At 40.7% G+C, this 21,293-nt stretch overlaps 1 protein-coding gene across 6 annotated transcripts in view; it reads right to left on the bottom strand.

Annotated features, from left to right (window-relative positions):
* Positions 1-415: 415 nt before the first annotated feature.
* Positions 416-21,293, bottom strand: part of IGF2BP3 (insulin like growth factor 2 mRNA binding protein 3) — a 163,255-nt gene continuing 142,377 nt past the window's right edge. For all 6 annotated transcript variants that reach the window (XM_063636311.1, XM_055272425.2, XM_055272428.2 and 3 more), the window contains 5 exons: positions 9,327-9,443; positions 7,825-7,899; positions 3,717-3,848; positions 2,930-3,043; positions 416-2,655 (listed from right to left, as the gene is read on the bottom strand). In XM_063636311.1, the coding sequence (XP_063492381.1) occupies positions 2,557-2,655; positions 2,930-3,043; positions 3,717-3,848; positions 7,825-7,899; positions 9,327-9,443 (537 nt within the window). In that variant the 3' untranslated portion in view covers positions 416-2,556. The remainder of the gene's footprint in view (positions 2,656-2,929; positions 3,044-3,716; positions 3,849-7,824; positions 7,900-9,326; positions 9,444-21,293) is intronic.

Raw genomic sequence — 21,293 nt, 5'->3', positions numbered from 1 at the left:
AATTTCCTGGAGTTAGCACTGGCTCCTGTGCTTGAGTTCTCTGCTCAGATTCTTATTAATTTAGCTTAAATGTAAATCTTAACCCTGCTTAATGGAATGGCAAAAATTTTAATAATATAAAACATAGCCCACTGGTCCTATTTTTATACTTTTTCTTTGAGGTGATAATATTCTTCTAGGAGGACTTCTGTAACCCTTCCAGAATACTCCAGTAACAGAAGAAAGTAAACAAAGTGTGAGGAAAAACTCTGAAAGCTCTAGTTCTTAGTTCATATGCAAGAGTATTATCAAGGTTCACATTAAGTACCGTGGCTGGACATGGTATAACAGAAATCTGCCTAGAGTTTGAAAAACTCAAATTCAGAACATTCACATTCAACTGAAAACCAAAAATAAAACATACTACACAACAAGCTGCACCTTAATGATGAAAAAATTTATTCTGCGTCAAGGTATCTGGAAAATGAAGCTGCATTTGGGGCACATTATACATGAGGAATGATCCATATATGGTGAGTACAAAACTCAATTATAAATTTCTTAGCTAGTACCAGATACTCCAAATTACAAATGCTTAAGTAAAAGTAAAATATGATTTGCCATACTAAAAGGCTAGAAGTGAAATATGACAGAATTTAAACCAGCAGATATAAATGCAGCACCTATGTGTATATTTTTAAAAAATCAAATATTGGGGAAAAAAATCAAATACTAAGAAAAGCTCTGGCCTTAAACACATCTTACCTGAAATCCAACCAGAAAGCCAGTCCATGATTTTAGCAATTTTAATTCATTGTATGAAAAAAAAAATTATGAATGCTAGGAGAATCCAGTGACAAAAAGGGCACTTTTTTGGTTAAAACTACAAAAGAAACTTGTTTTCTGAGAACATTAAGGAAAACACTTTAAATCATTTTCAAAATGTCTAATTGATATGATCTTCAGAAAAACATCTAGTCTGTATAGAAATTCATCTTGAAATAAGAATGAGGCAGAGTGATTTTTTTTAAGGGTTATATATATAAGTCCTTTAGATCAGTGTAACATGACTGTGATCATCCTACAAACAAAACTCAAAATCAATTCAGAGAGCAGCGTGGCCTTGGAGACCACCCACACCCAACACAATTGTACATACTGGGCTTTGCTGTCAAGGAGTGAGCAAATGAGTTCGGTATCAAAGGTCATATGTTTTCACAGTCATTCAAATTATATCCCAAAAACTTCTCTTGTATTCTCTATCTTTTGACTTTTTTTTCAAAGAACTGATTGCACAGTATACAGAAATCCTGTTATACTTTGCTAAAGGTGGTTTTTTTTTTTTTTTTTAATTTATCAGTGCTTAAAAATCTTCAAAATAGCTTAGTGAGGCTCATGACAGTGCTGGCCCCATGGAAATGTAGCCTTTTGTTGCCTTTAAACACTGTCACACCATCTATGACTGTCCCATTGGTCTGAAGTGTACTGTCAAACTAGGCATCTTATAAGACAAGCTAAAGCTTGCTTTTTGCCAGTCAGTTGAAAGTCCTGCATCTCTTCATTGATGCACTTTCTTTAGGTATTGATAGTCAAAAGCACAAAGCATTTATTATGCATTCAATCATGTAGCTAAACAAAAAATTGAAGTCTCCTGAAGCCATTTAAACCAGCCGTTCCAAAATCTCCTGCGACCACTTTGTTAGTACCATCAAAAACTTTCACAACTATAAATGAAAGAATAAATGATAGTGCTGCTCTCCAGATATTAGGCACTGCTCCGTATCTTTGAACATTTGATTTTACTAATAACTGTGTCAAAAGCCTCAAAAAACCCTGAAATTAATTTTCCAGCTTTACTGTCACCAGCCAGAAGTAAAATTCTTAATTTGCCTGTTAGCTGATTGCTGTTAAATTTTAAATTTATTTTTTAAAAAACGGTTGGACTTCTATCATTATAAAGTATATAAAATTTTCAAAAAAAAGGAACAATTTTGCTTTTCATTGTATTACTGAATACCTGAGGTAGTTGAGTAAAAATGCACGTTTAATACCCCTGCCAACACCATTCAGCACTTCCCTTAGGTTACTCATGTTAGTGTTAGATAAAAATAAAACTGAGAACAGTTTTTCTATGCTAATGGCTTAACATTTAAGTTCCTGTGATAATTATTCTGATCCAATTTTAACAATTGGATTTAGGAGCCATCTATTTGATGAATTTAGTGAAAGCATCATTAAGCCAATTTCTGGCATTATGGGGGAATATTAAGAAGAATTAGAATATCTGTTATACTGTGAGACTACAACAAAGGGAAGTGCAGAGCTCTTCTCTTTCCCTCCCTCCCCCACCCTTTTTTTGTTTGTTTGTTTTAAAGCTGGGTGTCATACATTTCAGAGAGCATAAAGTATACATTCTCACAGAGACAGGAGTTCAAAAGTTGCCTGGTCCTCAGAAACAACTGGCTAGGTAAAAACTTGTGCATGTGATTCTGGATAGGGGGTCGGCGCCCGTCTGTTGGTTAAGCAATCTGTCTTTGGTTTGGCATCTGCCTCTGTGGTGGGCTGTTTCCTGAGCCTTTACTTCCGTCTTGACTGAGGTGGTCCACTTTGCAGAGCCTTCTGTTGTTGGTGCTGCTTTACCTGAGTCAGAATTTCCTGAATTTTTCTCTGGGCAACCTAGAAAAGGACAGAGCTTTGAAATTCCACTTGATCAAAAGCTACTAAAAGTTATTGTACTCCTTCATTTCAACAATTTCAAATAGAAATCCATTTGATGATTAAAGATACATACTAGTCAGTTTGCTAGTAGTCTCTGAAATCACCTGCTAAAAGGGAGATGAGAAGTCTTAAGCATCAAACAACCTTAACTAATTCTATCAGGTAGGAGCACCTGAGGGAGAATTGTTTCCATGTGAGAAAGATACAAAAGCTTATTTTAGAGCCCACTTGCCTGGCAAGCATAGAAGTGACCAGTTATTTTGACAACCACTTGGTCATTCTCATCAGGTGTCTGGTCACGAGGGACAACAACTTCTGCACTTGACAAATTCTGAAGTTCATTCACCTGAAAGAGATAAATATAAATCACATTAAGTTGCGGTTTTAAAAACTTACTTCCTAAGCACTTACTGTTCGCCAGACACTGAGCTATGTATGGCTTTACAAATTTCATTTAATCCAGTGGTAATTCCATGAGGTTATTAGAATTATCCCCAATTCAAGATGATTAAGGCTCATCCAAAGAAATTGATTTGTCCAGTTATACAAGTGAATGGCAAAACCAGATTCAAATCCTGAGTCTGATTCCAAAGTGTATGTACTCAATCACTTCAAAATTATAAATAGCTTTGAAACCCACTTACAAGTTATATGTATTAAAGACTAGAAACAGTTTGCTTTTTTTCCATTACAGATGTAACGAGCTGTAGATGAAATTTTTAAAATTCCTGTTAAGTGTCTGTTCAATAAAAAGCTAAAGTTTTATCAGGAGAACGTTAAATGCCCTTTATAAATATAGGACAATCCTCTCACACAAAGTGATCTGAAAGAGATGCATTACTTTCACTAATAGCTGGCACCAACACTCAGACAGGAAACAAAAGGCAATCTTCTCCAAACCTTGGTCAAGATGGTCCTGCTTTTTATAAATTAGCCAAAATTCGGGGACTTGGAACTCCTAAGTACCTTTCAACGCTTTCCCTTTCATACCACTGCACAGGTTTTGCTGAAGTACTTGCCGTTTTGCCTCCTTTTCCAATAACTCTGCCAGCAGCAAAGGATGGCACTCTGATATGAGCTTCAAGTTTCACCTCTTCTTTAGGACTAACAAAGTTTTCTTCTTTAATTTTTCCATAAATTCTTCCCTGAGCCTACAGATGAAAACACATCCTATTAGTGTAATTCACGTATGAAATGGAAAAGGTCAGTTAACTTGAAAGATGGCCCAAATCCAAGTGGGATAGCCCTTTGCAGTGATACATCTACATTTCATAGATTGTTGAAAATAACATAGAAGAGAGCAGTTAGAAGTCCTAAAAGGTTGACAATAACTACTGCCCATCACAGTAGAGGCAACTGAATGCTTGGTGAAAGAAGGATAAGCCATATTCTTCTGACGAAAACAGTTAAAGGCAATTAATAACCTAATGAAAATTTTTGTGGGCAAATGGCCATTTGTATTAAAATTGTGATAGGTAAAACTTCTCATGCTGGCCATGAGACATTAACTGCATTTTTCTTTCCCTTTTTTTTGGATACAGGGTCCTTCTTTGTTGTCCAGGCTGGAGTGCAATGGTGCAATCATAGCTCACTGCTGCTTCAACCTCCTGGGCTCAAGCGATCCTCCTACCTCAGCCTCCTGAGTAGCAGCTGGGACTATAGGCATGCGACAGCACACCTGACTTTTTTTTTTTTTTTTTTTTTTTTTTTTTTTTGAGACAGAGTCTTACTTTGTTGCCCAGGCTGGAGTGCAGTGGCATGATCTTGGGTCACTGCAACCCCCGCCTCCCAGGTTCAAGTGATTCCCCTGCCTCAGCCTCCTGAGTAGCTAGGACTACAGGCGCTCACCACCACACCTGGCTAATTATTTTTGCATTTTTAGTAGGCGTGGGGTTTCACCATGTTGGTAAGGCTGGTCTCGAACTCCTGACCTCAAGTGATCTGCCCACCTCAGCCTTCCAAAGTGCTAGAATTACAGGTGTGAGCCACCACGCCACTAATTTTTATAGAGATGGGGGTCTTGCTATATTGCCAGACTCATCACAAACTCTTGGGCTCAAGAGTCCTGCCTTGGCCTCCCAAAGTGTTGGTATTACCAGTGCAAACCACCACACCTGGTCACATTTTTTTTTTGAGCAAAAGAGACAGAACTGCAGAGTCAGCTATGCCAAGCTCACTAAAAGTCAAGCTCACGTCTACATGGGCCAGTTAGAAACCTGCTGAGAAAAATGTTTTCAATTTAAATGTGTTTCATACTCTTAGAAAGGTGGTTTTTCCTTTGAATATTTTAAAGAGGCTACAACATCAAGATAAGAACTTTTTTCTTTTTTGAGACAGAGTCTTACCCCGTCATCCAGGCTGGAGTGCAATGGTGTGATTTTGGCTTACTGCAACCTCCGACCCCCGGGTTCAAGCGATTCTCCTGCCTCAGCCTCCCGAACTAGCTGGGATTACAGGTGCCCGCCACCACACCCAGCTAATTTTTTGTTGTTATTTTAGTTGAGACAGGGATTCACCATATTGGCCAGGCTGGTCTTGAACTCCTGACCTCAGGTGATCGATCCACCCACCTTGGCCTCCCAAAGTGCTGGGATCACGGGCGTGAGCCACTCACTGTGCCCTGCCTTTTTTTTTTTTTTTTTTTTTTTTTTTTTTAGAGACAGTCTCTTTCTCTGTGGTGTGATCTCAGCACACTGCAACCTCTGCCCCCTGGGTTCAAGTGACTCTCCTGCCTCAGCCTCCTAAGTAGCTGGGATTACAGGCACCCACAACCATGCCCGGCTAATTTTTTTATTTTTAGTAGAGATGGAGTTTTGCCATGTTGGCCAGGCTGGTCTCGAACTCCTGGACTCAAGTGATCTACCCACCTAGGCCTCTCAAAGTGCTGGGATAGCAGGCGTGGGCCACCACACCTGGCCAAGACACTTCTGATATTTAGAGTCAATACATCCTATCACCTACTGCATGCAACTATATAAACAACCTATTACATACAACCATTAGTCAGCAAAGGAGAAAGGAGCCCGAGAGTTGGTTTGACAAGCTGCCAGGGTAAACCACAAAACACAATAGTATCCAACACATGTTCACTGATTCAGAAAGCTGAGCTCATTTTAGGGCACTACAGACAAAACAAAATTCATCTTGATACCCTATATTCCATTGATCCTTAATGCCCCAGGCCTATGATGTAGATATTACTATTAACACAGTCAAAAAGACACTAGGGATATACACTATCCTCCAAAACTGAAGCTCTTGAATTTGTAAGAAAAAATATGGGGAGGAGGTTTACCATTCCTTAGATCTCTAAAATAAAACATTCATTTAGCATTGTCACCAATCACATAAATGAAATTTAACTACTATGGCTTAAGTGTTATATTTAAGTTAACTATAAAACATGAGTTTTATTAGAGAATACAGGGAAAGAACTTTGAAGTTCCTATCATATATGCATCATAGGAGTTACAGGACAGTAATTCCACTTATAAGACTAAAAGCACCAAGGAAAGACATGTTTGTATTTATCTTTTAAGATTTCAAACTAAAAGTGACGCTGAAGGTTTGGGATAGGAAGCAGTTTTCAAAAATTCTGAGTTAAGATTTGAACTGCCTGGATCACAAGGCTGCTGTGAAGGAATAAATTTCTTCGCGTGATTTTCTTTCTTCATCTAACCACCCACATCTCAAAGCACCTGCTTCGTTTCCCATTCTTCCCATAAATGAAGTGAAAGCAGCTTTGGGTTTTCAGTGGAAAAAATGGCCCAGAGAAAACAGAAGTCAAAGAAAGTGATTTTTTTTTGTTTGATTTAAGGGAGAGAGGTGGGGTGGGGAGAGAACTGTATGCACTGTTACTAGTTACTGTTACACTTTAAGGCTAAGAAAACTAAGGCTTGGCTAGGAGCACAGTGGCTCATGCCTGTAATCCCAGCACTTTGGGAGGCCAAGGTGGGCGGATCACTTGAGGTCAGGAGTTTGAGACCAGCGTGGCCAACATGGTGAAACCCCATCTCTACTAAAAATAAATTGGCCGGGCGTGGTGGCACATGCCTGTAATTCCAGCTACTCGGGAGGCTGAGGCAGGAGAATCGCTTGAACCCAGGAGGTTGAGTTTGCAGTGAGCTGAAATCACGCCACTGCAGTCCAGCTTGGGCAACAGAGTGAGACTCTGTCTCAAAAACAAAAACAAAAAAACTACAGCTTAAGGTTAAATGGTTGTCTTCTTACACAGTCACTAAATGTTCTAAGACAAGACACCCATACTAAATTTTATGGGAGAAATCATACACGAAAGGGAATATATTTATGAATTTGGCATGGTCTTAGTCTAATTTATCCATAGTCTGTTGAATACCCCCAGCACGCTAATTTTGTGCTACCCATGTGTTAGGCACTTTTCTAAACATTTCATATATTGTGAAAACCTTAAACTACCTTAGGATGTAGGTGCTCTTATCCCTGGTTTTACAGAAAAAGGTTAAGTAACTTGCCCAATGTCATACAAGGCAAATGGCAGAGCTAGGATTTGAACTAGCAGCCTGGCTGCCAAGTCTCTGCTCTACCACCTCTCAGTAGACATTGAAAGGCACACTGCAGCCCCAAAGACCTCAAATCCCAATAAATGTGCAATGGTCCATACCAGGAAAAATGCTACAAGAGCTCCTGCCATTCCTACCTCTAAGATCCCAGGGATTAGAGAGTTTTGTAGAGTCTGGGCAAGGTCTAACAGAGATAATCCAAGGGTAAGAGGAAAAATGGGGCATTTTAATTCAAGTCTAGGCAATCTCAGGGACAGGAGGGAAAACATCTGAAAACAAGTTTCCAAGGCATATTAACCTGGCAGGTTTGTAAATTTTAAGGTCTCACCTTAGCATAGGATTACAAGCCATTGAGCAAAATTCACCTTTGAGAGACAGGTAAACCCAGCAACCAGTACAGAACTCTCAAAATTAAAGACTTTGGTTAATTCTGAAATACAATTTTGAGTGTGATTCTACTCTGCTCTTAGATAAGAATTTCCATTGACTCTTTCTGAGATTTAGACATATTTAAGAGAGATGCCAGGTTATGGTCTACCTGTGCATTTGTTACCTGTGGACATAGCACATACTCTAGAGCATATACCTTGAACTGAGCCTCTGGTGGTCCAGTGATAATCACCATCCTCACTTTAGCATCTGGTGCTTCCGCTGGAGCAATCTGTAACAGACCCAACAAGAAGTTATGATACTTTCAGGTATCACTGATAGGCATCTTAGGCCAACCAGCCTAACATTTGCGTGTGACTGGCTGAAATGCAGAATTGAAGCCTTCGTGAAGGAAATTAGGGAGAGGCAGCAATTCCTGTGGGTTCACCATTTAGGCCTCCCTCCTGCATATACTATAACTTAAAACTCTGTGCCGGGCCCTAATGGAGACCTCCACGTGCTGTCTCTCAGCTAATCCTCACCACATCCTGATGAAGTATTACCTCCACTTCACAAATGCGGAAATGGAAGGCTGGAGAAGTTGAGTTATCTGGACCACGATCACACAGCTAACAGAGCTAGAGGGAGAGCTGGGTCTGCCTCCATTGCCTGTGTTCACTACACCAGTGGTGCTCAAAGTATGGTCCTTGGCCCACTTGCATCAGAGCTCCTTGGGCTTCCTGTGTATGCAACACACTCTAGGAGTCTCTGTACCCTAAGTTTCAAGGATACTGCACACCACATGCCTTTGTTTGTCTGAGGCAGGGTCTTACTCTGTGGCCTAGGCTGGAGTGCAGTGGTGTGATCATAGCTCACTGCAGCCTCAACCACCCAAGCTCAAGTGTTCCTCCCACCTCAGCCTCCCAAGTAGCTGGGACTACAGGTGCGTGCCACCATGCCTGGCTAATTAAAAAAAATTTTTTTTTTTTTTGTAGAGATGGGGTCTCACCATGTTACACAGTCTGGTCTTCAACTCCTGGGGTCAAGCAATTTGCCTGCTTTGGCCTCCCAAAGTGCTGGGATTACAGGTGTGAGCCACTGCACCTGGCCAACCTTTATTTTCCTTAAATAAGGCATCAAAATACAGAATCTTCAGAACATACAGTTATCTATTATGGCAGACACCATTAGTTGTCCTCTCGTATGTTACCTTCTGTAGTTACAAAATGTTTAGCTGACTGTGCATAGCCTGTATTTTGCCCCTTCAACTTCTTCTGGCCAACTTCTGGGCAATGGAATATAGTTAGAAATATCCCATAGTAGCTAACAAGAAACTTCCGTAGGAGAAAAGCTCTTTATTGTGTTCTCCTCTCCTACTGGCTGGGCAACAGACCTGATTCTTGGAGCATGAATGGTGTCAATCTGGAACCATGAGGGACCAAGGCCGTACCTGGGGAAGGTGGCTTGGAAGGAACTTAGGTCCAAGGACTTGGTGGGGGCGGAGCCAACACCCAGCCCAGATGTTCACCTCCAAACTGTTTTCTGCACAGAGAAGTAAGCCTCCTTGGTGTAAGCCACTGTTGTTTGGGGTTTTCTTCATATCCTTATGTAACGCTAATAGTGTCTTCTACATTCGATTCAAATTATAAAGTGGCAAGAAGATTCATATTTCTGTAACTTACTTAAAGAACCAGAGAACCACAGCTGGTAGAACAGTACCTTAATTGAAGCTCCAGCAAAGCGAGAAAGCTGCTTGATGTGCTGGCCCTGCTTGCCGATGATGGCACCGACTGATAGAGCCGGGATAAACAGATGAACAGTCTCCGTTTCTGATTGCTGTTAGAAAAGAAAGCCAGGACACGCATGTTTATTTGCTACAAATCAGGCTTTTGTTAACATTAGCTTTAGGATGGACACCTGCTCATGCAATAGGACTACCAGGAAGGTTTAAGGAAAAGCTACCATAAGAAGTTGACAAGAGCTTACCTAATGGGTCAAGAAGATCTCATACAGTCATCCTGAAAACAGTGGTATTTAAAATTTCACTTTTCTCTACTGTTGCCTTAAACTTTAAAATGTCACTGAGTTATGGATTTAAAAGATATGTAGATGTTGTAAAGTTTAATCATATTAGAATAGAGGGACATGCTTGCATTAAAAATTAAGATCCCCCTGCCACTCTCAAGGTAGATTCTTAACAAGTAAATGAAATTCTGGGCTACATATCAAACACAACAGAACTCAAGGACGCCAGCTCCACACCTTATCTATGTAGGTTTCACTCCTTAAACACATACATAGTGAAGTGTTTAAGAGAAAAGCTGAATTTTGTTACGTATGACTAAACTGTATGAAACCTTACCACTGTCATTCAATAGTTATCACATCCAAGCATAGGACAGGATTAGGAGAGAGCTAATTCACTTTAGTGGTAAGATGCCATAAGATGCTTTCCCACAGAATTCCTAATTTCTTCATGTATAAAATGCAAAGGGGGCTGGGCGCAGTGGTTCATGCCTGTAATCCTAGCACTTTGGGAGGCCAAGGCGGGTGGATCATTTGAGGTCAGGAGTTCAAGACCAGCCTGGCCAACATGGTGAAACCCTATCTCTACTAAAAAAAAAATTAGAAAATATTTTGTAGGCTAACTCCTGAAAGGTCATTCATAAATGGATTTCATCTATGTACCTCATTCCTTCACTACTTCCCACTTCAAGCCAGTTGTGCCCTTCCTGAGTCTCTTTTCAAATACTCCTTGCAGGGATAAAGGACACATTTACTCAAGAGTTCACAGTGACTGGGCTCCTAAAAAGGCCAATTCAAAGTTCAAGGTTCAGTAATGTTACCAGTCAACTAACAGTTCTAAAGTACAGAAGCAGTACACATAATTTATGCATTTTCCACTTCGTTTACCTTCTAACAATATAGTAAGAAAAACACTTCCAAGGATAAGCTAGTTCTAAGACACATATTACAAGAAATAGTTATTGAAATGAGCCACAACTGAAGAAGCCAGTAATATGCTTTTGTTTAAAAAAAAAAAAAAAAAAAGCCAGGCACAGTAGTTCATGCCTGTAATCCCAGCACTTTGGGAGGCCAAGGTGGGTGGATTGCTTGAGCCCAGGAGTTTGAGACCAGCCTGGGCAACAAGGCAAAACCCCATCTCTTCAAAAATTACAAAAATTAGCCAGGCATGGTAGTGCTTGCCTGTGGTCCCAGATACTCAGGGGAGGCTGAGATGGGAGGATCACTTGAGCCCAGGTGGTTCAGGATGCAGTGAGCTGAGATCACACCACTGCTCTCCAACCTGGGTGAGAGTGAAACTCAAAAAAAAAAAAAAAAAAAGGAAAGAAGGAAAAAACCCAGTATGTATATCCAGTCAGCAAATGCTTCTAGAAATATCAGAAGATATTTTGTCTTACACAACTTAGACATGAACTACTTGATAAAAACACTTTCTTGGGATTCTCTTGAATCTTAGATTCCTATTGCATAATACTATAAATTCAGCTCCCAAGTACTCAAGTTAACCCATCAGTACTGTAGTATGTAAGACAGCTCCTAATTTTTTAACCTAAACACTTTTCTGAAATTCTTTTCTTTTTTTGAGACAGAGTCTTGCTCTGTTGCCCAGGCTGGAGGGCAGTGGCACAATCTTGACTCAGTACAAGCTCTGCCTCCCAGGTTCAAGCGATTCTCCTGCCTCAGCCTCCTGAGTAGCTGGGATTACAAGTGTGTAAGGCCGGGCGCGGTGGCTCACGCTTGTAATCCCAGCACTTTGGGAGGCCGAGGCGGGCGGATCACGAGGTCAGGAGATCGAGACCACGGTGAAACCCCGTCTCTACTAAAAATACAAAAAAATTAGCCGGGCGTGGTGGCGGGCGCCTGTAGTCCCAGCTACTCGGAGAGGCTGAGGCAGGAGAATGGCGTGAACCCGGGAGGCGGAGCTTGCAGTGAGCCGAGATCGCGCCACTGCACTCCAGCCTGGGTGATAGAGCGAGACTCCGTCTTAAAAAAAAAAAAAAACAAGTGTGTACCACCATGCCTGGCTAATTTTTGTATTTTTAGTAGAGACCGGGTTTCAACATGTTGGTCAGCCTGGTTTCAAACTCCTGACCTGGTATCTGCCCTCCTCGGCCTCCCAAAGTGCTGGGATTACAGGAGTGAGCCACAGCGCCCATCCTGAAATTCTTAAAAAGTCTCAAACAACTGCAGAGCAACAGTTTTGCTTTCAAAAATCTAGAAACTAGGTAGAAATCTTTAAAATTGTAAGCCGTTTTCAAAAATCAGCCAAAGAAAACTAACACTGGGCTCTGACAGCTTTACTAGATGTAGAAACCAATTTGTGCCATTTAATGTCAGACTACCAAATGACATCACTCTTCCCACATGGAGATCACTAGTGACACTAATGGTTCCACCTTTTTCCTGTGAGCCCAGAGCAGAGGCAAAGAGCAGAGCACTAAGCACCATAAATCCATGGAGAGATACTGATCACCAATGGCAGAACCCCACATCAGACACACAGGCCGTGCCACTCGCTTGTCCCCCAGTGCAGACTTACCAGGAGGCCATTCCGTAGGTCACAGCTTACTCGCCCTGTTTGGTAGGGATTTTAATCGTGTTTATTTAAATCTGAGAGTCTCTTTGTCTCTCTAGACTCCCACATATGACACAGGTGAAAAATCAATCCCACTCAAAAGTAGTTGGGCTGTATCCTTTCTGCTACCTCATTTGTTTACATTTTTCAAGAAAAATCTCAACTACTATCATCTTAAATCTTTAAAGGAAAAATTCGGTTAATTGTTTACCTTTTTTTTTTTTTTTTTTTTTTTGAGACAGAGTCTTGCTCTGTCTCCCAGGCTGTAGTGCAGTAGCACAATCTTGGCTCACTGCAACCTCCACCTCCTGGGTTCAAGCGATTCTTCTGTTTCAGCCTCCTGAGTAGCTGGGATTACAGGTGTGTGCCACCATGCCCAGCTAACTTTTGTCTTTTTAGTAAAATTGGGTTTCACCATATTGGTCAGGCTGGTCTCCAACTCTTGACCTCAGGTGATCCATCCACTGCGCCTGGCCCTTAACTACTTTTTTAAAACAACTTTAAGCCTTTGGTTTCCTCTGAAGAAAATATTTTTAACAAAAACACTCCAGAAATAACAAAAGGGCTGGTTCTTTGAATATAAGGAATAACTTTTGCCTATTTTCCAATAAAATTGAAATGGGAAAGGATACCTAGATAAGAGAAAAATTAAAGTACAACAGTGTGCTAACAAATCTGAAAATATCAAGAATTCGTCTAGGAATTAGCAAGGTTAATCACAAAAACTTATACATGACCAAGTAATTTAGACCTCTACAATCAACTACCTACCTAAAGTAAGTGCTATACGCAAACAGCTTCAGTAGTTAGTTCTTTCAAGCCAAATGCTCAAGAAGAATGACAGAAGCCCAGTGAAAAGACAGACATGGAAAACCAGAAAGGTCAGGCAGACATATTCCATGAGTAAAAAAAAAAAAATGTAGTAAAAATTTAAAACAAGAGCCGCGTGCAATGGCTCATGCCTGTAATCCCAGCACTTTGGGAGGCCGAGGCAGGCGGATCACGAGGTCAGGTGATCGAGACCATCCTGGCTAACACAGTGAAACCCCATCTCTACTAAAAAAAATACAAAAATTAGCTGGGTATGGTGGCAGGAGCCTGTAGTCCCAGCTACTTGGGAGGCTGAGGCAGGAGAATGGCGTGAACCCCGGAGGCGGAGCTTGCAGTGAGCAGAGATCGCACCATTGCACTCCAGCCTGGGCGACAGAGCGAGAGACTGTCTCAAAAAAAAAAAAAAAAAAAAAAAAAAAAAAATTAAAACAAGAAATGGCTACAATAAATAACATCCTAATTTGCTTTTTTACCTTAACTTGGATATCTTATATCACTCAAACATCCCTACTGCATTTTGACAAGAGTATTCCCTCAAATAGATATACCACAGCTGATTTCTCTCACCTACAGTGTGTGTGCATAGTTTCCAACTTCAATGTTTCAATAAAATCTTTGTACATAAAATTTGTGTCCTGTTTGAATACTTCTATTGCAACATGTTCTTAGAAGTAGAACTGCTGAGTCAAAAAGGCCTGAACATTTAAAATTGGTAAATATTATTAAATTCCCATACAAAAAGCCCCTGCTCAGTCTACGGAATTCCAGTTATTCCATTCCAGTAGGACTCCAGTTAAGACATTTATGATACCTTTGAATACTGCCTTTGTTTTCACACAAGAGTAGTGGAGATGGGTAAAAAGCATGCTGAGATAAAAATTCAGGTTGAGGCAAAAATAACTGACATGGCTGAGTGTATGCAGCAGCCATGTGGCAAAATCAGTTTGGGTCTCCTCTGTGTGAGGTGCTGTGCATGACCTCATTTGTACCCCACAACAGATCCAATTTCTAGAAACTAACAACATACTCATTTTAGAATTGAAAAAACTGAGCCAGAGAGGTTAAGTTATTTGCCTGAAGTCACACACCACCTGGTGGAGCCAGGATTCAAACCCGGGTTTCTCTATCTCCTAAGCCGGATTCATAAACCAGTATGAAGCTCTCAATGGGTACAAATATGCTTTAAAATATAGCCAGAGCTGCCAGGCATGGTGGCTCATGCCTGTAATCCCAGCACTTTGGGAGGGCCGAGGTGGGCGGATCACAAGGTCAGGAGTTCGAGACCAGCCCGGCCAACATAGTGAAACCCCATCTCTACTGAAAATACAAAAAATAAGCCAGGCATGGTGGCAGGCACCTGTAATCCCAGCTACTCGAGCGGCTGAGGCAGAAGAATTGCTTGAACCTGGGAGGCGAAGGCTGCAGGAGCAGAGATCACACCATTGCACTCCAGCCCGGGTGACAGTACAAGACTCTGTCTCAAAAAATATATATACATAATATTTATATAATATTTTTATTTCTCTAGAGCTGTCAAAAATATACATGAAAGCTCTAAAGAAAAGTGCCCACTAGAACTGTCACTCGAGGGGCTACCTTCCCCTGTCCTCTCACAAGTCCCCTGATTGGCCTTGGTATGACTTCCTGTGAGTCAAAAGAAATTTCTTTTGCGTAGGTGGCAAAAGCTTAAACCTTTGATCATCTAAATGCTAAAAAGGGCATCCAGAGACAGTCTGCTATTTTTATTTTGAAAAACAGGGGTGGACCGAAGATTAAGAATCGAAAGCAACAACTGAAAGCAAGCAATGTTGGCCGGGCTGGTCTTGAACTCCTGACCTCAGGTGATCCGCCCGCCTTGGCCTCCCAGAGTGCTGGAATTACTCAGGTAGTTCTTTATAGCGGTGTGAAAATGGACTAATATATACTAGACATACGGTCTAGAATCATACATTGCTTTTTCTATTTTTTTTTTTTTTTTGAGACGGAGTCTTGCTCTTTTGCCCAGGCTGGAGTGCAGTGGCACAATCTCAGCTCACCGCAACTGCAACCTCCGCCTTCCAAGTTCAAGCTATTCTCCTGCCTCAGCCTCCCAGATAGCTGGAATTACAGGTGCACGCCACCATGCCCGACTAGTTTTTGTATTTTTTAGTAGAGATGGGGTTTCACCATGTTGGCCAGGCTGGTCTCAAACACCTGACCTCAAGTGATCCGCCCCTCAGCCTCCCAAAGGCTGCTTTATTTTTCATAAAAGTGAAAGGCATGATTTATATTAAGATGATTTCTTCCTTTCTTTAATAAATTTATTGACCATAAAATACATGTACTACCATGATGATTTGGTACCATTATGATTTGGAACTGTCTGTCAATTTTAAAAGTTTGTGCTCTTTGACTCAGAAGTTCTATTACATAAATTCTTAGAAGTATTTGTACCAAGGGACAGAAGTTTATGTTTAAAGATTTGATTGCATCATTACATGAATTAGTGAAAAATGGAAAACTGAACTTTCTGAAAATCTTTATAAAAGCACCTTCAGATATAGCAAAATAACTGTCAGGTGAAGATAAAGGAATTGAAACTTTTAAGTTTTAAGTTGCAAAGTATCTTAAACGTGCATGAGATGGGTGTGTACAGATGAGAGAGAGTGAGACTCTGTCTCAAAAACAAAAACAAAAAACAAACAAAGAACTACCCAAGAATGGGGAATTTATAAAGAAAAGGAGTTTAGACTCATGCCTGTAATCCTAGCACTTTGGGAGGCCAAGGTGGATGGATCACCTGAGGTCAGGAGTTCGAGACCAACCTGGGCAACATGGTGAAACCCCGTCTCTACTGAAAATACAAAAATTAGCTGGGCATGGTGGCGTGTGCCTGTAGTCCCAGCTACTCGGGAGGCTGAGGCAGGAGAACTGCTTGAACCTGGGAGGCAGAGGTTGCAGTGAGCTGAGATTGTGCCACTGCACTCCAGCCTGGGCGACAGAGCGAAACTGTCTCAGAAAAAAAAAAAAAAGAAAGAAAAAAAGGAGTTTAATTGACTCAGTTGGCTGGGGAGGCCTCAAAAAACTTACAATCGTGGCGGAAGACAAACGGGAAACAAGGCACGTCTTACTCGGAGGCAGGAGGGACAGAGAGAGAGAGTAAGGGATGGGGCAAGTGTCACACTTTTAAACCCTTAGATTTCATGAGAACTCAATATCACAAGAACAACAAGGGGGAAATCTGCCCCCATGATCCAATCACCTCCCACTGACAAGTGGGAATTACAATTCAAGATGAGATTTGGGTGGGGACACAGCCAAACCATATCAACTAGTTTCCTACAAATGAAAATCACTTAAACTCTATTGTCTCTTCCTTTATATCTTCAATCCTCATCATGTACCTTTTATTTACGTAAGAGTTAACCTAAAATTCAATTCATCATCTCTAATCACCCACCCATCTCTAATCATTTGTTTCTTCAGCACCTGTATAAACAGATGTACTAAATTTGTACCATATTGTTTACAACTTGGCAAAGTTCTCTGGCATACTCCATGTTTTCTAGGATAATGTAACACACTGCAAGTATTAATATAGCTGTTAGCTAAATGAAATCTCCCTTGTGGCTATTCAGCATTTTTAGAACACATTCATCAGAAGAGGACTTGCCTTCCTACTAAACTATTATGTGGAGATTTGTGTTAGGGGCCTGTCCTGCACGGCTTGGCCAGATCACTTCTGTTTCTCTTCACCAACAAAGAACACAAAATAAAATTATTTCATTCTTCACTATTTAAGTCAGAAGAACAGCATCTCTCTTTGGAAGATACTATATAACTCACAACCCCCAGTGTGTCACACAATTACCATGTGTCATTTATCCCTTTATGGCCTTTTATATAACTGGATAGACCAATTGAATTAATGCCAACACTGACTATAAACTGTGCTCAATGTTAGCATTACTTCATCATTCTGGTCCTTGTATCAAGACCATTAAGTTAATCTTGACCATTTTTTTAAAAATTAAGGGTGGGATCTAAATATTTTATCTCACTAAGAATGTCCATATTATGTTCTTCTGAACAATATACTTGGGGGAGGCTGGTGGTGATAAAGACCTTTTTAATGGTCAAACTAAACCTAATATGTAACTTTCCCAGATTTACCCCACAGTATTTCGTCACAACTGTGTAATTATTTGTTTCCTGGGCTTTGTTCCAAAAAGAATTTTATGCTGCTTATAAAATACACATAATCTGGAAAGATAAAACAAAGGAGGTGAAGAAATAAGAGCATAGGGACCTGAGCACTCAAGATAAGATGAAGCCAAAAATGCTGTTATACAAATCTGGCTTTAAGCTTCCTCGCAGCTAATTTTTTAAAAAGTTAGTTGCATGATTTCCCATGACTATGAGAGAAAAACTATTCATTTACTTATTAAAAAATGACTATTCCTGGTACTGGTTTCAGAGAGCAATTCCTAAATATCCCCAGAGAACACTAATGTAGCAGCATCCTCTTCAGAGTGAAAGCCTGGCCTGAACATGCATGTGTCTTAGCCTGGAACACGTCCAAGACTGCTGCTGTGAGAAACAAAAACAAAGTTATCTTTCTGACATAGTGATGAAGGGCTGTCCATGTTCTTGTTTTGCTGATGAGAAACAACAAACCCAAAATGAAGATTAAGCATAAACTTAAGAGAAATGTTGTGTGAAGCTTTGGAAAAGGAATGGTGGCCAGTAGATAAGGGTCAAAAGGACCAAAATTTAACAGAAAAAAAAGGGCACATACATGAAGAATCAGTGTGTAGACTTTAAAATGTCCTATCCTAGAATGAAAACAGAAGCAACAGAACTTGTCAAATAGAAGCAGCAGAGTTAGAAGCAAACTAAGTGTTTTTCCACACCAAGAGATGCTGCCCTAGAATGACAGACAATGATGTGTGCTGTTGGCAATCATGTCTTAAAGAAAAGTTGACTCATCATATGTCTGAGGCTTGGTGAAGACATTTCTGAACGTCGTCCAATTCCCTTTGCTCCAATTTCCTATCCACGAAGCATCTTCTTAACCAAAGATTACTTTTCAAGAAAATTTTCCTCTGGGAATGTAAGGCAGCTCACATAAATATGCTGTCAACTTTTGCCAATCATTAAATTGGCTCTCTGGTACACTTCATTCTTATATGGGATTCAGAATAAGCCATGAGCCGGGCGCCGTGGCTCACGCCTGTAATCCCAGCACTTTGGAAGGCTGAGGCAGGTGGATCCCTTGAGGTCAGGAGTTCGAGACCAGCTGGGCTGATATGATGAAAACCCGTCTCTACTAAGTACAAAAATTAGCTGGGCACGTGCCTGTAATTCCAGCTACTCAGGAGGCTGAGGCAGGAGAATCGCTTGAATCTGGGAGGTGGAGGTTACAGTGAGCCAAGATCATGACACTGCACTCCAGCCTGGGCAACAGAGCGAGACTCTGTCTCAAAAAAATAAAAAGAAATCGAGACTAGAATAAGCCTATGCTAGAACAAACCTGTGTCAGGATTTGGACACCCCAAATAGGCAGATAATTTAAATTTTTACTTGCAAAACTCAGCAGGCAGAGCAAAAGTTATAAGCCTTTTTCACCTGAATTTAAGTCTATGAGACCTAGGTCGGAAAAGGCCCATTAGCATTACCCAGTCTTGTTACATATTCCTTCCATTTAAGTTAAGGTCTAGTTGCGTTGTCTGAACCTTTTCTTGGATACATTCTTTGGGACTGAAGGATGTTCACAGGACATAAGCTGCTTCCCAATGGATTTCTGCCAGATGCCTATCGGCAAAACTTCCTTTGGACTTCTTGGTAGACTCTAAACTATGGCTTGAAATAACAGAAGAACAAAGCTGCTCAACTGAAAGTTTGCATAACTGATGAAGTCTGCCAATGAGTAATTCCTAATCATCTATCGTGAAGACATACAAGTATGAGCAAACAGTAAGGTTAAGTGTATTTACTTTGTGGGGGACAAAATCTAAGACATCACAAAGGCATGGAGACATGCATGCCAGCCAACACGATCAGCCTCCAGGAACCTGGAAGGATGCCAGGGTTTCCCTTTGGCTTGTAAAATAGATACTCCTGGGTTTTTTTTTTTTTTTTTTTTTTAATGGATTTTGGTCTGGAACTGAAACTAAGTTTACTCAACTCCATGACCTGAACAAAATATTGAAGTCTTTAACATTAAAAAAAAAAAAAAAAAGGCAAAGAAAGTTTTTCGCCATAACTAGATAACCAAGGATTCTCAGAGATAATAAATGTGCACAGTGAGTTACTTACTTAGAAACTGTTTACCAACAAAAGAGTTGCACCCACCATGAGAAATCTTAAGTAGGAAGACTAAGAGACTCCCTGAAACAGTCATCTGATTGAAAGAATTCCTTCCAAATCAAATTTTTTTTTTTTTTTTTGGACAGGGTCTGACTTTGTCACCCAGGCTAGAGTGCAGTGGCTCAATCACAGATCACTGCAGCCTTGACCTCCCTGGGCTCAGGTGATCTTCCTACTTTAGCCTCCCAAGTAGCTGGGATAGTCAAAGGCCACCACCCCTAGCTAATCTAAAAAAGTTTTTTTTTTTTTTTTTTGGTAGAGACAGAGTCTCCCTATGTTGCCCAGCCTGATCTCAAGCAATCCTCTCACCTTGGCCTCCCAAAGTGCTGGGATTACAGGCATAAGCCACTGCGCCTGGCCCTTTGTTTCTTAGAGTACCTTAAGCCTAAAAAAGTGCTCATCTCTCTTGCCTCTTTCATAAGCAGAAAGCTAGCCATTTTAAGATTACACTATCGTTTTGGAGACTTCTGAGAAGACGAGGCTATCAAAACTGAAGCCAGCAGCCCTTGGGATTACTTCTGCCAACCCCACTGCATGCTGCCAAGACCATCCAGCTAAGGCGACACGCACTATGCCAATTCCAGCTCTTGCTCTGCTTCACTAGCTGCCAATTCCTTCTTCCCTACTGTTTGAGCATTTCTGAAAGGCGCGTTTCCTGTCATTTATAAACTCGAAGTTTGCCAGTTAAGTACTGCATGAGCCAGCTGCTAGGCAGGAACTAGAGACTTTTTGTCTGTTGGAAGAACCAACTCTTTGGCTCTGGGGAGACTCAACCTGGCAGGTTCTGGGAAGAAGAGAATATTGTGGGGGAACTAGTAGGCAAAGTTCTAGAATGGAATAGAGCCAAGGGATTTATCCAAAGAAGAGATGCATCATTTCTACTTTCATGCTACAAAGCAGGAATGAGAAAACATGAGTAGAGAAATGAAACAATTCTAAAAGAAAAAGGAACTAGTATATATTAAAAAAAAAAGACAGATTCTTTGAAACATTTAGCCATCAAAACCTACTTCTTGACAGGCAATATACATTTAAAATAAAAGCAGAAGTTCACTGTTAACCTACTACAAGACATCAAGGATAAACATGATCTTAGTACGTAATCTGTGATAGCTTCAAAGGAACAGCAAGCTTCTCATCAGCAAGTATAGATACCACAATGCAGTTCAGGAACAGTTTAAAAGTGCTGAGAGCAAAATGCCTGTCGATCTTTAACTTTCTAACCCAGTTTTGTTTTTTTTAATATCATAGACCCTCACAAACATAAAATTGTATGTTTTTTTTGTTTGTTTGTTTTTTTTTTTTGGAGACAGAGTCTTGCTTAGCCACCCAGGCGGGAGTGCAGTGGCATGATCTCGGCTCATTGCAACGCCTGGTCGTTATCATTGCTTCTTTTTGGCTTCTTGCTAAAGAATAGGCCGGCTGCAGTGGCTCACATCTGTAATCCCAGCACTTTGGGAGGCCGAGGTGGGCGGATCACTTGAGGTCAGGAATTCGAGACCAGCCTGGCAAACATGGTAAAACGCTGTCTCTACTAAAAATACAAAAATTAACCAGGCATGGTGCTGCGCGCTTGTAATCCCACCTACTCAGGAGGCTGAGGTACGAGAATCCCTTGAACCCAGGATGTGGAGTTTGCAGTGAACCGAGATTGCGCCACCACACTCCACCCTGGGTGACAGAGCAAGACTCTGTCTCCAAAAGAAAAAAAAAAAAAAGAAGCAATGATAAGCAAAGAAACTGGTAAATCTTTGGGAAATTTACTGTCTTTAAAAACAATAGTTTATTTGTATTTCAAAAAGTGGTGACCACTAGGTACACAAAATAGTTAAGTATTAGTGATTTGGGCTTAGAAAAAGAACAAAGTCTAAAAATAGTGAAGGCAAAGCTATTCCAACTGAGTACTT

This window comes from Symphalangus syndactylus, chromosome 3, assembly GCF_028878055.3.
Source record: "Symphalangus syndactylus isolate Jambi chromosome 3, NHGRI_mSymSyn1-v2.1_pri, whole genome shotgun sequence".
NCBI lineage: Eukaryota > Metazoa > Chordata > Mammalia > Primates > Hylobatidae > Symphalangus > Symphalangus syndactylus.
The sequence above is the reverse complement of the archived record's forward strand: the minus strand, read 5'-3'. Positions and strand labels throughout refer to the sequence as shown.